This window comes from Arvicola amphibius, chromosome X (genome assembly GCF_903992535.2).
Source record: "Arvicola amphibius chromosome X, mArvAmp1.2, whole genome shotgun sequence".
In the NCBI taxonomy this organism is placed as follows: Eukaryota; Metazoa; Chordata; class Mammalia; order Rodentia; family Cricetidae; genus Arvicola; species Arvicola amphibius.
In genome coordinates this window covers 16,562,421-16,577,194 of record NC_052065.1, presented here as the reverse complement: position 1 = coordinate 16,577,194, position 14,774 = coordinate 16,562,421, and the positions used below count along the sequence as shown (strand labels likewise).

The 14,774-nt window shown below is 50.8% G+C and overlaps 1 protein-coding gene across 6 annotated transcripts; it reads left to right on the top strand.

Annotated features, from left to right (window-relative positions):
• Positions 1-214: 214 nt before the first annotated feature.
• Tfe3 (transcription factor binding to IGHM enhancer 3) lies at positions 215-13,784 on the top strand. Of its 6 annotated transcripts, none has more exons than XM_038316905.2 (10): positions 215-233; positions 3,053-3,166; positions 4,774-5,077; positions 5,580-5,825; positions 6,096-6,200; positions 7,630-7,747; positions 9,032-9,088; positions 9,258-9,333; positions 10,943-11,090; positions 12,032-13,784. In XM_038316905.2, exons 3-10 carry the CDS (start codon positions 4,859-4,861, stop codon positions 12,467-12,469), a joined length of 1,407 nt encoding a protein of 468 aa, XP_038172833.1. In that variant the 5' UTR covers positions 215-233; positions 3,053-3,166; positions 4,774-4,858; the 3' UTR covers positions 12,470-13,784. The 6 variants fall into 6 exon arrangements, with proteins under 6 accessions (XP_038172833.1, XP_038172835.1, XP_038172831.1 ...); XM_038316907.2 differs by having other exon boundaries at positions 219-233; positions 4,839-5,077; XM_038316903.2 differs by lacking the exon at positions 215-233 and adding an exon at positions 311-663.
• The last annotated feature ends 990 nt before the right edge of the window (positions 13,785-14,774 follow it).

Genomic DNA, 14,774 nt, shown 5'->3' with positions numbered 1-14,774 from the left:
TAAGGAACGTGGGGATAATTTGAGAAGAGAGGTGTGGCTCAGGAAGCTACGCAAAATGAAGGCGTGGCTCCGCCAAATCTCTCCTCGCCTATTTGCTTCCGCCGCCGAGGGCGTGGCCTAAGGGCTCCCTTCTCCGAAGGGCGGTGCAAACCCGGTGTTCCCTACGCCTCGAAGTCGTGGTTTAGGGCGGACCCTCGGATCTTCCGGTAGCAATTGGCTGCCTTGCTCAGGAGGTATGGCCCTACCAGACTCCCATGCCCTGTGCGGTCACTTCCTGTGGAGTTTCCCCAGTTCAGGGAGGAGGGGGAAGAGGACGAGGGGGAGGCAAGCGGTCGTCCGGGGTTAGATTGGGGGGTGTCGGTCCGTTCAGGGCGGGTGATGACTCACGGCCCATCCCATCTTCCCGACGCCGCCCGCCCGCGCAGAGCTAGCTCCATGGCTTAACGGAGGAGGCAGTGGCGAGCGGGGGGAGGGGGACTCTTATTTTGTTAGGGGGACCGGGCCAAGGCCCGACCGGCCTGGCAGGGCTCGCCCGGGGCCGGGCGTCATGTCTCATGCAGCCGAGTCAGCTCGGGACGGCGTAGAGGCCAGCGCGGAGGGCCCTCGAGCCGTGTTCGTGCTGTTGGAAGAGCGCAGGCCAACCGACTCGGCCCAGCTGCTCAGGTGCGGGGCCACCTGGGGTCGGGAGTGACAACTGAGGTTCTCTGGCTACTCACCTCAGAACACTGGGGGGCCCCGGACTGGGATTGGAGACTCTTGGCCTATGCTTGAAGGACGTCGGGGTGCCCATCTTGGGTGGGCACCTCAGAAATCTGGTACTGACCCGCTTAGACTAAAGCTTAAAAGAGTAGTGAGTCCGCTGACGAGGGCAGGATCAGATTTGGGGGGCTCTTGACCGGGTCTAGCGGGGCACATTGTGGAGTATACAAAAACTACTCCGAGGTAGCTGAACTTGGGAAACTGGTTAGAAGCTGAATTTGGAATTGTTGAGTCGGTCGCAGAGGGATGAATTGGAGGGCGCACTGTTAGGCAAGGCACCGATTTTAAGGAAATCCTGGAATCTTTTTCCTTTAGTGTGGGAGAAAGGATCCTGGGAGGCAGAGGTGCTGTTTGGGGCACTTAGTGACTGCCGGTAGCCGCCGGTGCTGTGTTTGGGGGAATAACAAATGTGGAGGGGGGTTAGGGGGCAGTCTCAGATTTGCCGGGTGTGTCTCTGTGTGTGAGAGAATAATCCAGCGGAGCAACTTGATGGGCCCGTCCTTTCCCTTCTGCGCCCCCCGCCCGCGGAGTCTGTCTAGAAATGCCGGGATAGTGGAAGCCCCTCGCGTCTTGAGTGTGAGCTGAAATGCGGGGCGGCCGGGCAGACGGGATAGATAGTTCACTCTTAGCTGTAGGAGTGGGGGAGGCCGCAAACCTTATTTGGGAACCCAAAGGAGGGTCTTGTTTCTGCTGCCACTCACCCTAGCCTCTCAGCCAGCCCTGCCCACTCCCTACCCACACACCCCCTCTTCCTTTTATTTCGCCCTCCCAGCCTGTCTCTCAGTTCCCGGGTGTAATCTTGAATCAGTCTCTAGAGCTGGAGTGAGTACCGATTGCACCATCCCTGGCTGGGTGGGTCCTCCGTCTCTCCTCTTCTCATCCTCTTCCATTAGCCTTGCTTTGAAACTCCAGCTCTTCCTTGGCCACAACCTTACCCTCTCCAGCCCCCATTTTCCCCAATTTATGTGCAGTGGTGTAGGAGTGTGGGAGGGGGCCGCCACCTTTCTGCCCGGGGTTGTGCTGAACTCAGCTACTCTCCTGGCTTCCTCTTCCCAACTTCCTGGGTGGTTTTAGAGCCCCATCTGTGAGCAAGGAGGGGAAGACCATTGGTAGACAGGGGAGAGACTTCTTACCAACCGAAGTCACAATCTTTCTGGATTCCAAACTTGACTAAACTCAAGGGTGAATATTATTTGGGGATGCGGTGGGTGGACCCGAGAGCCCCACACTTGGTGGGCAAGTGCTGTACCACTGGGCTGTACATTTCCAGCAAGGATACATATTCACCCTCGTATGTGTCTTGGGCCTGGACACTAGGGTCCTTTATACCCAGCAGGGAGGCCTGAGCAGAACCATCTTAGATTCCTTCTAACAGCTGAGACCGTCACAGTGCTGGGCACAGTTAAATGGGAGCAATGTACATTGCTTTGTTGCAGTGCTGTGAGTGGAACGCAGGGCTCGTATATGCTAAGCAAACGCCAGCTCCTGTGTCTTTTTGTTTCTACTTTGAGAGGAAGCCTCCCCATATAGTCTAGGCTGACCTCTTCCTCCTTCCTTCATCTGAGATATGGCTTGTTTTGTGTGGCAGTGATTGTTGATACTGAAAACGGGTGTGTGTTTTGATCTATCTTAAAAAGTAGGAGGAGACAGGGCAGTTTCTTCTTAGCAAAGAATGATGCTCCTGTGGCCAGGCAGGTCGTGCACTCAGACTCGCTCTTTGAAGATGCTCACCGGCGGAGTGAGGGGAGCCTTTCCTCATTTCATTCTTATATTTGGATGGGTATCAGCAGCCTATGAACTCTGGCTGAGGCTGGAATTCCTTTGCAGAGTGGTAGCTCCTGATGCAAAGTAAATGAGGGAGCCCTGTGCTCTTTGTGATGCATTCAGTTTGAGTTACAATTGGACTCTCAGCCTGAGGGGTGCCCTTACTTGCTCTGTGTGCATGTATACAGATGAGGGTTCACATTCATCTGTCGGCAAAACAGTAGGGGGTGTGGGGGCTGGGAGAACTCTGAATGCAAAGCCTGGAGTCCTACAAAGTGAATTGTCATTCCCAAAGTCCTCTGGATTCCCCCTCTTAAACCCAGGTTGTGGTTGTTGGAGCGAGGGAGTTGGGATCCAAGCATTCTTACTGTTCTTACCCTTAAGAGCCTGTGGGTAGCAGAGAGGCGTGGGAAGAGGGAAAGGATATGGGACTTGGGGGGGGGGCGCCCGCCTCAGGGGCTGGGGAAGGGAGGGCATTAGAGCTCCTGGCAGTCACTGACCACCGCTCCTTCCTTCCCTCCACCCTCAGCTTCAATTCTTTGCTTCCGGAATCCGGGATTGTTGCTGACATCGAATTAGAAAACATCCTTGACCCTGACAGCTTCTACGAGCTCAAAAGCCAACCCCTACCCCTCCGCTCCAGGTAGGCTTGGCTTAACTGACCCTTCCCCTGGTCCCCCTCCCCACTTGAAGACCAAGGGCCCTCTGAGCCCACCCAACCCATTCTCCCCTTCTCAGCAGCCTGTATTTTCCCTGTGCTGGGATTGGAGGCCCGAAGGTGGAGAGCAGGTGGGCAAGCCAGCGCGTCTCTGGCCTGCCCTCACCCTGCCCTACCTTGTTTTCCCTACTCGGGATTCTCGCAGGCCTGGCTGCGTGGATGGGCGTGGCCTTCCTAAGCTCCCGCCCTCCAGTGGGTACGGCCGTGCAGCCCCTATTCAGCCCTCGCACACCTGGCAAGCCCACCCCCCCCCCCCAAGCCCTGGAGCTTCCAGGCTAGTGGGTGGAAAACCAAATGTGCTGAGTCATCGGCCTGGGCGCTTAGAGAGGGGAGGGGACCTGGAAGAGGGGCAGGAAGAGAGGATTGTGAAACCTCTGAGATTTTCAAAACTAACTGGCTCCTGGCAGCAGAACCCTGCCTGGGCAGGGAGGAAGTGGAGTCTGGGGCCCTGGAGCCTGCTGCCCACTTCTAGGAGCTCCAGATGTGGCTTAGCAACTCTCGTGTTCCCACTTCACTCCAGCTTCAGATCCACGTGAGCTTGCCACCTTTTAGTAAAAGAAACTCCTTTTCTTTTCTTTCTTTTTTTTTTCTTTTTGGTTTTTCAAGACAGGGTTTCTCTGTGGCTTTGGAGCCTGTCCTGGAACTCACTCTTGTAGACCAGACTGGTCTCGAACTCACAGAGATCCACCTGCTTCTGTCTCCCAAGTGCTCAAACTAGAAACTTTTTAAAATGATTTTATTTTTATTTTTTATGTACTGGTATGTTGCCTGCATATATATGTGAGGGTGTTAGGTCTTCTGGAACTGAAGTTAGAGACAATTGTGAGCTGCCATGTGGGTGCTGGGAATTGAACCTGGGTCCTTTGGATGAACATCCAGTGCTCTTAACCACTGAGCCATCTCTCCAGCCCAAAATGATTTTTTTCTTTTTCTTTCTTTCTTTTTGTTTTTTTTTTTTTTTTTTGAGACAGGGTTTCTCTATGTAGTGGTCCTGACTGTCCTAGAACTTGCTCTGTAGACCAGGCTGGTCTCGAACTCACAGAGATCTGCCTGCTTCTGCCTTTCGAGTGCTGGCATGAGCCACTACCGCCGGGTGAAACTTTTTTTAAAAAAACAGGATTTTCTCTATGTAGCCCTAGCTGTCCTGGCTGTAGACCAGACCAGGCTGACCTCGAACTCTCAGAGATCCACCTGCATCTGCCTCCCGAGAAACTCCTTTTCTTAGAGCCCAACTTCTGCACTTACTCTATGAACCTGCTCCAACTGAGGCTTCACCATTAAGACTGAAGGTCACAGTCTTATTTCCCCTGAAACAAATGGCCAGACTGTGACCTCTGAGTGATGGAACTTTGTCTGGTTCCAGCATCTCCTGAGGCCCACATCCAGGCCTGGTACCTATGTCTCCTACCCACATATTGTGCTCTGGGAACACAGAACAAGACAGTTTCTCGATCTAGTCCAGCACAGACTGACCCTTAGGTTTGAAAAGTGACTTCTAGCTTACCTGTGACCCCATATTTCCCATTCCGCAGCCTCCCAATATCACTGCAGGCCACACCAACCACCCCAGCTACACTGTCTGCATCGTCTTCTGCAGGGGGCTCCAGGACCCCTGCCATGTCATCATCAGCTTCATCACGGGTCTTGCTGCGTCAGCAGCTGATGCGGGCCCAGGCCCAGGAGCAGGAGAGGCGTGAGCGGCGGGAACAGGCAGCAGCTGCTTCCTTCCCCAATCCTGCACCTGCCTCCCCAGCCATCTCTGTGATTGGCGTGTCCTCTGGTGGCCACACATTGGGTCGTCCACCCCCTGCTCAGGTGCCCAGGGAGGTGCTCAAGGTAAGGACAGATTCAGAAGCTCTGAGAGTTAGTGACTGAGAAGCCATCCTAGGAGCTAAGGGGGTGGCCTGCGGTCCAGGTGACTTTTGGACAGTGTCCATGTAGTTCTAAGGACAGGTCATGATAGTGTTTAAGTGATCGGCCCTTGTGCCAGTGTGTTGATGATTTCTTAGGTTTTCTTCTGGACTCGTGAGGGTATGTGGGAGAGTCTCTGGTTCTGTTGGGTGCGATCACACTTAGCAGGGAACTCTGAGGACTCTGACAGGGTCAACTAGAAACTTGAGAGAACTTATTAGCTTGGGGAGATTTTGGAGGTTTTCAAGGATTTCTGGGAAAAGAAGTTTAGGGTCTTGGCAGATTCACTAATATTTTTGAGATGTTCTTCAATATTAGGCCCAGTTTGTCCACATGAGCCTAAAATTTGTTGAGTTACAGGGTCGGCTGGGGCTCAGTTATTTCTCTTTTGTGCCTCCTCGCCTTCCCTCTCTCTTTTATTTCATAGGTTCAGACCCATCTGGAGAACCCCACCCGCTACCACCTGCAGCAAGCTCGCCGGCAGCAGGTGAAACAGTACTTGTCTACCACACTTGGGCCCAAGCTGGCTTCCCAGGCCCTCACTCCACCACCAGGGCCTACCAGTGCCCAGCCACTTCCTGCCCCTGAAACTGCCCATGCCACTGGCCCTACAGGCAGTGCTCCTAACAGCCCCATGGCACTGCTCACCATTGGATCCAGCTCAGAGAAGGAGGTAAGAGTCTGTAGGTAACCTTCCCTTATGCCCCACGTCCAGTTGTTTTGTTGTTGTTGTTGTTGTTGTTGTTGTTGGTGGTGGTGGTGGTGGTGGTGGTGTGTGTGTGTGTGTGTGTGTGTGTGTGTGTGGTGTGTGAATGCTGGGTGTTGGGAATAGAACACAGGGCCTTGTACACGCCAGGCCAGCACTCTACCATTAAGCTACTCTCACCCCCAGCCTCCTCTCCCAGTTCTTCTAACCCTGTACAGTATTTACTTCTTCCCCCAGATTGATGATGTCATTGATGAGATCATCAGCCTAGAGTCCAGTTACAACGATGAGATGCTCAGCTATCTTCCCGGAGGCACTGCAGGGCTGCAGCTCCCCAGCACGGTGAGGCCCTACAGAGGGAGGTGGTCTAAAAAACGATGGCATTCTTCTGTCACGAAGACCACACCCACACTGGCTGTGTGTATATGAGTGACCCTTGCCATGCATTATTCTAAGATTGAAAGATAGGCCTTATATTGAAAATGGGGCTTAGGCCCTTGGGCCTTTGTTGGACTTCATGGAGAGGTGGCCCCGGTAGACTTAGATATATAGTATGGAGAGTTTATAGCCATACTATTACCTGGGCACTTGGGCTGTGCTCTGCTGAGTACCAAGAATTGGGAATCATGTAGCAGTTTGAGTGTCCCAAGGGATTCCGGTACTACTGTGTAGTCATCGGAACCAAAGGCTTGGGTTGTAACAAGTGGTTGGACATTGTACTATTTGGAGTGTACCAAGTCTCTTGTGATGAATTGGGCCAACAGGCTGGATCCTCATAAATGGATAAAACTTTCCAGAGCAAGAGAGCTACCATTATAACAAATCTGATTCTAGAACATGCCTTGGCAAGTTAATCTTATAGCTTTTCCCAACTTATCTAGGAGCCTAGCACCTTATATAGAAATGATAATGGTTCGGGGCTGGGGATGCAGCCGAGTGGAGGAGTGCTTGCCTAGCCTGTGATGAGGTCCTGGGTTCTGTCCTCAGTACCACACACACAAAGTTCTACTTTTATCCTAACTTCTCACTGCTTCGGACACAGCTAGAAGTTAGGAGGCAGATCTGAAAGCCTCAAAGGGATTTCAGTATGTGACAGCTCATCAAGGGCTAGGGCTAGGTCCACTTCTATACAAGTGTGTTGCACCAGACTCTATCTAGCATGTAAGAGAGAGAGGAAAAAACTAGGCTGGTATAAAAGCCGCACTAGCTGTGAAATAGTTACACTAGACCACCTGAGGTATCAGAATGTGGGGGTGGACCAGTAGGCACTTATGGTTTTTAAAGTAGTGATCACACTTAAGACTGGGGATTCAGCTGGAACTCTCCAGAAAGCCAGATCCTGGGTGGCATGTTGCCATGATAATTTACCAACGTCTGAAAAGACTGAGTTGGAGTGTTCCAAGAATGCTGGCTTGGAATGCCGTGCTGGAAGCAGCTAACAGCCTGGAATGTCAGACCAGGACTGACAGACCTGAGAGCTGGGATTTTCCAGCATTTTTCTTCTCAGAGCCAGCCCGGGAGTTGTTTTGGAGAAGGGTTTCAGAAAGACCACTGAGGCATTTGAAGGGCTGGGTGGGTGGACTCCAGCCCCTACAAACCAGAGAAAATTCACTTGGTTCTGTTCCTGCTGTTAAGTACCATGTAACACTTCCTGAAGGAAAAGGGGTCCTCTGGAATCCCCGGTCCTTGCATTAGAGGGCTCTGGCTTTTAATACATGAGGGTCAGGAGCCCGAGTTTGAGGAGGCTGTGCTGTGCCTTTGGTGTCCGCAGCTGCCTGTCTCAGGGAATCTGCTTGATGTGTACAGCAGCCAAGGAGTGGCCACACCGGCCATCACTGTCAGCAACTCATGTCCAGCCGAGCTGCCTAATATCAAACGGGAGATCTCTGGTAAGTGCTAGGGTCTTGGCCCTGTACCCCACCCTGTCCCTTGAGTCAAACCCTGTCACTGCCAGGTCTGGAGCTAGACCTGACTCTAGGGAGAGGGTTTGAGCTTTTCAGAAACAGGTTGAGGCTGGGGCTCAGAGGATAGCTTAGCATCTGAAGACCTTAGGTTCCATCCCAAGTACCACAGAGGAGAGAAACAAAGCCAACTGCTTTTTTTTTCTCCCTTTTTTTCCCTCATGTGACTCTTGGTCCTATTTTCACCTTATTTTCTCTGACTTCCTCTTGGGTGCAACAGAAGGCCTGTGCCACCATTGCTTTCATTAAAAAAAAACTAGCAAAAAGAGGCATTTTGTTTATTTTTTTGAGACACAGTTTCACTCTGTAACCTAGGCTGACCTCAGATTCCCAACAGCCCTTTTGCCTCAGCCTCCTGAGTGCTGAAATTACAGAGCTATGCCCAAATGCCCAGTTCTGGAACTCCCTATATAGCCCAGGCTGGCATTGAACTTGGAGCGATCTTCCTGCCTCTCCTTCACAATGCTGGGATTATAGGCACAAACTACCATGCCTGGCTCAAGACATCTTTGAAAGCAGTCAACAGGTATGGTGGTGCATGATTGTGGTTCCAGCACGTGGAAGGTTTAAGGCCAGTATGAGCTATATATTGAGACCCTGTCTTTAAAAAGAAAAAGACAGAAGGAGGAGGAGAAGAAAGAAGAAAAGGAGGAGGCGGAGAAGAAAGAAGAAAAGAAGGAGGAGGAGAAGAATTAGAAGAAGAAGAAATTGAAGCTGTTGAAGTTGTCATTTCATCATCATCGTTATCATTGTTGACGTCAGGGTCAGCGGGTCAGTTAAGAGCACTGGCTGCTCTTGCAGAGGACCTGGGTTTGATTCCCATGACTGCTCACAACTATCTGTGACTCAATTCCAGTGGATTCAGAGCCATCTTTTGACATCTTTGGGTTCCAGGCATGCATGTGGTATCACTCATGTATGAAGGCAAAGAACCCATACACAGAAAATAAAAATAAATACATCTACTTTAAAAAAAAATCACTCCAAGTCTGGCTCTGGCTAAACTCTATAGTTGCAGCTAATTTTGAGACTGAGAAGGAGAATGGCTTAGGTCAGGTGTTCAAGGCCAGCCTGGACAACAAAGCAAGACCCCCCCATTTCTAAGAAAAGTCGCACCTTCTGTCCCTCTCCCACTAGCCCCTACCTCTGCATCTTCAGGGACTCTGCTTCCTGTATCCAGAAGCCCTGATATCCACCCTCACTCTCTTCCAGAAACCGAGGCAAAGGCCCTTTTGAAGGAGCGACAGAAGAAAGACAATCACAACCTAAGTAAGCCCCAGAGCAGGTGCATTTGCCCACCTGCCACTCAGCCCTGCCGTGCTCCTTGCTTCAAGGGCTGCCTTCCATGGGGAGCCTCCCAGCACCCCTATTCCTCTCTTTCCTTTTACCCATTGATGACTTTTTCCTACTCTTTCTTTTTCTCCCCCTCTCTTGAAAGTTGAACGACGCAGGCGATTCAACATTAACGATAGGATCAAAGAGCTGGGCACCCTCATCCCCAAGTCCAATGATCCGTGAGTCTGGGCTGGGGACCCCAGGCCAATGGGAGGTGGAATAAGCACCGTGGACCAGGAAAGTTGTTCCTTGGTGTCTGCCATGTAGTCTTGCCCAGACAGAAGTTCTCTAAGCCAGATGCTGAGGCTCATACCTGTAATTCCAGCACTGGGGAAGCTGGGGCAGGAATATTTCCATGAGTTGAAGGCCAGCCTGGGCTACATAATAAGTTCTAGACTATCCTGGGCTACAGAGTGAGACTCTGCATCAAAAAAACAATACCTCCCCCAGAAAGAGCTCTCTGCCTTTTCTTAGCTGGGGGGCTGTAGCCCCTCAGACTGCAAACAGGCATGTCAGTTTGTCCTATGTGCACCCTGTTGAACACAAGTGTTCTAGTCATTCAGTACTTTTTTTTTTGCTTACTCAAGATTTAGTTATTGGGCCTTTGCTCTGTAGCAGGTACTCTGTTAGGCTCTGAGCATACCAGAGGGCACAAAGGAGAAGACCTTTGTCCTCTTGGAGCTGATGCTTTAGTTGGAGCATGTAGACAGTTGAGACAAGTAGAACCCTGCCGGGCACCCGCCATTAATCCCAGCACTCAGAAGGCACAGGCAGGCGGATCTCTGTGGGTTTGAAGCCAGCCTGGTTTACAGAGTTCTAGGACAGCCAGGGTTGTTACACAGAGAGACCCTGTCTTGTAAAACCAAAAAAGAAAAGACAAGTAGAATCTATGACACATGTTCTAATGAGGGTTGTGGAACATAATGAACAGAAAGAAACGGGGCTTGTCATCCCAACACTCGGTAGTCTGAGGCAGGGGGATCTACAGATTGAGGTCAGCTTCAAAACAACAGGAAGAACACAGTGGGGTTGAAGAGGTGACTCAGCAGTTAAGAGACTGCTTTTCCAGAAGACCTGGGTTTGATTCCCAGCACCCAGATGGTGTCCATGACTCCAGTTCCGATACCCTTTTCCGGCCTCCGTGGGCCACAGGCAGGCACTATTGGTGCACACACATACATGCAGGCAAAACACCCATACGCATAAAGGTAAATAGATCTCAATAAAACTTTTTAAAAACCACCAAAGGAGGATGGGTGAATGTTGGGAAGGTGAAACAGACTGTGAGGAGCATAGGACTGAACAGGCCTCAGCTGACAAGGAAACGCTTGAGTAGAGAGAGAGCCTGAACATGGAGCTGTGTGTATAGCTAAGCACGGTGCTTGCCTACTGTGTGGAAGGCCCCGTGTTTCTTTCTTCCCTAGCACCAAGAGCAGGGATGGACAAGATTAAGGGGGCCACATGGTGGACGGAGAGTACTCCGGGTGAAGGTCATATTCAAGTACAGGGTCTGAGATGAGAATTGTTTTCCATGTGAACACTAAGAGGCCAACCTTGGCTATAGTGGGGGGAAAGGAGACAGAAGGGGTCATGGTACAAGAGGGCTTTATGGTTTTAGGGTATAATGACCACCAGTGGAAGATTACAAGCAGAGGGGTTTTTGTAAGCATTCTAACCGTTTGGTTTACTTCAAGTTGTGATGTGGTCAGATACTCCATCTACCTGGTACAGTCCCCTAAGAGACTTCATATGCAGCACTCGGTCTTTCCTCCCTCTTGGGCCCCACAGGGAGATGCGCTGGAATAAGGGCACCATCCTAAAGGCATCTGTGGACTACATCCGCAAATTACAGAAGGAACAGCAACGCTCTAAAGACCTGGAGAGCCGGCAGCGATCCTTGGAGCAAGCCAACCGAAGCTTGCAGCTTCGCATTCAGGTTTGGAGGGAGAAAATGGTGCGGGTGGCTGGAACTTCCAGCAGGTGGAGGCAGAGAAAGAACGGGCAAGTTTTCCCTTTGGGCAGCTCAATTCAAATAATGATGGAAATAATAAGTAATTATAATACCATTAATGAGACTAATAAGGATACCTAGAATGGTGGGCCACACCTTTAATGCTGTACCATTCAAGAACAGAAACTGGTGGATCTGTGAGATCAAGGGCCAGGGCTATGTAGTGAGACCTTGATTTAAAAAAATTATTAATGGTGGCTCACAACAATTTGTAACTCCAGTTCCAAGGGATCTGATGCCCTCTTCTGGCTTCCACAAGCACTATACACATGATGCATATACATGCAGGCTAACCACCCATACATACAAAAATAAATCTGACTGCCTAGTGGTGGCACACACCTTTAATCCCAGCACTCGGGAAGCAGAGGCAGGCAGATCTCTGAGTTCGAGGCCAGCCTGGTCTACAGAGCAAGTTCAATAAGTAAATAGGGAGATTCTCAGATGAGCATGGAGGTACACATTTAATCCCAGGGAAGCAGATTTCCGTGATTCCAATGCCAGCCTGGTTTACACAGTAAGTTTTAGGACAACCAGAACTACATAGTGAGACCCTGTTTGGGAGAAAAAAAAAGGAAAGAGAAAGATTCTCTAAATAATTAAAAAATAGTAGCAATGAATATTTGCTAATGCGCATGGCATGTATCTTATGTACTGTAACAAGCGCTATATACTCTCTAACACATTTAATTCACAAAAGCAGCCATGTGAAATAACGCGCCATTGTACCATTGTACAGATTGAGACTCTGGAGTTCAGAGGCTGCATTGGAACCTAGTAGCCTGCCCTTTTCATGAGTACACTCCTCTACCCATGAGGGATTTTGAACCCCCTCTTATTTTGCACCCACTCCTTCCTTTTTGCAGGAGCTAGAACTGCAGGCCCAGATCCATGGTCTGCCAGTGCCCCCGACCCCAGGACTGCTCTCCCTAGCCACTAGCTCCGTTTCCGACAGCCTCAAGGCAGAGCAGCTGGACGTTGAGGAGGAGAGCAGAGCGAGCACAACCACATTTCATGTGTCAGGGGGACCTGTCCAGAGTGCGCCTCAGCAGCAGCCTCCAGCGCCACCTTCGGATGCCCTTCTGGACCTGCACTTTCCCAGTGACCACTTGGGGGACCTGGGAGACCCCTTCCACCTAGGGCTAGAGGACATTCTGATGGAGGAGGAGGGGGTTGTGGGAGGATTGTCGGGTGCCCTTTCCCCTCTGCGTGCTGCCTCTGACCCCCTACTTTCTTCAGTATCCCCGGCTGTGTCCAAGGCCAGCAGTCGGCGCAGCAGCTTCAGCATGGAGGAGGAGTCCTGATCAGGCCTTACTCCTCCCCTTGGGCTTCCCCACCCAAGGAAGGAGGACAAGCCTGGATGAGACCCTTTCCCCACCCTCCTGTGAGACTGCCCTGTCCAGGAAATCTGGGGGAAGAGGATTTGCAATCAGTCCCACCCCTGTAATAGGCAAGGAGGAGGAATCAGGTGAGGCCCTGCCCCTTTTCCAAAGGAACCACCCTGCACAGGTATTTCTGAGGGAGATGGCAGGAGAGCGCTGTGAAGGCTCAGTTCATCTGAGAATCACAGCCATTCCCCTGGCCCTACTCCTGCCAGGATAAGGTTGTGCCCCTGGCCACTAGGGACCCTTATAAACAGGTCTCCCAAGGAAAGGAGATGCCAGGATATTACTCCATTCCTTCTCTGGGGATTGCAAGGCCAGCTTTTCCTGGCACTGGAGGAAGAAAAATAGAAATGATGGTGTCCCACCCCTGGAGGGTTCAACCTTATCTCTTCCTTTTGCCCCCTGCCTTGCTCTGGGAAGGCAAGGTAAGGGTATGTTCCAGCCTGTTCCCCTGACAGGCGCCCCTTTTCTGTAGGAAAGGCCCAGCATAGGTATTTCAGGTATGGAGAATTTCCCTGTAGAGGCCCTAGCCTCAGCCCTGACCCTTAGCACCATCCCATGCAAGCATTCCATTTAGCAGGGAGGAACGGTTCCTAAACTCTCTGCCTTAACCTAGGACCAACCTGGGACCTGACCTATGATGGCCCTGTGCCGACCTTGTTCTTGGGAGAGGGAACAGATTTTAAAATCTTGTGGATTTGACTTTCTAGATCTAGATTAAGAGTGAGATTTAGATCCTCACCCCTTGGGGAGATCTTGCCTTTTCTGCCTTAAGGGACTTTGGGGAGATGATAGAAATTAGTGTGGACCCAGTCTAGGCACCCCTAAATACTACCCTAATATTTCTCTCCAACCTACAGAAAATGGTAAAGAAGGGGCATGTCCAGACTGTTTCCTAGCCCAGGGAAAAAAGTCTTCCCTAAAAAGCAGAGGCCTGGAGGAAGGGTAGCAAAAGTATATTGTACCCCTCATTTGTTTATGGTATTTTTTTTATTGAGCCCTCCTCAGAAGCCAGGTCAGCCCTGACCTCTGCCCCTCCCACACAGTTTTCCCTTTGGGGAACTACCCCAGTTTCAGAGCCAGTCCCCACTTAGCCCTATCCCTGCCACCTACACCCCAGGTCTTCAGCTTTAAATTGCTGGGGCCGGGCCCCAAGGAGGGTTTACTGAGGGGTCTGTAGGTTTGTGACGTATAATAAATATGTCTAGGCGTGTTTGAGGCGCTTTTAACTTTGGCATTGAGTCTCTTGTTCTTGTTTTTGATTGCGCAGTGAACATGGCCCCTGCAGGCTAGGTGGAATAACAATTTTAGAAGAAATGGAACAGATTTCAGAAGGCCAAACAGAATTTTTAGATAGAATGAGAGCCTAGAGGGAAACCACCTACAAGCAAAAGCAATGAACCCTCTTAAGGGCCGGCCCCTGAGCAGCCGAAGTGCTGTGCTTCCCTGGATATATTTCCCTGGGGGTGTTGCTGTGTGTGCTGCTGCTGCTGCTACTGCTGCTTCCATTTGCTGTTTAGAGAAGCCAGGAGGAGAGTCAGGAACTTCTACAGACAGGCAGCCTGTAAGCATTCCAAGCCTCAGTGTTGTGTGTGGGGATGAAGGAGAAAGGGAGATATTCAAATTTTTCCTTGCAGGCCCACTTTCGAAACTGACAAGGTATATGAGGTATTCCACAAAGGTATTCAAGATGGTGGAAAAGACAAAGACAAAAAGGTGCAGGGAGCAGGCATTGCCACCATGCCTGGAATTCCAACATTTGGGAGGTTGGGGTAGGAGAGTTTGCAAGTTTAAGGACAGCCTAGGCTACACAGTCTATCTCAACAACAGAAAATAAGGGGAAATAGGGAAACATTAGTTTGAGGTTTTGGGGTGCCTAAATGGAGGTAAGTACACATGTAACATCTTCATTTTCGTAAGACAGTGTCTCATGTGGTCCAAACTGGCTTAGAGTGCTGGCTCCTCCACCTCCTGAAGACAGTAATTACATACCTGTCTCGCAACATCAAAGCTGGGAAGAATATTTTTCTGACAACACTTCAACCAGATTGATAGCCTAGACAAGCATCAGACCTTAGTTACCACCACCATACTGGGTCCTATAGATGGCCAGTCCTACCCCATCTCCTCCATGAGAGTAAACCCAGTGCTTAGGATGCTGACGCATGCCCAGCACTCCCAAGGTTGAGGCAGGAGGATGGGCGTGAGTTCAGGCTAGGCTGTG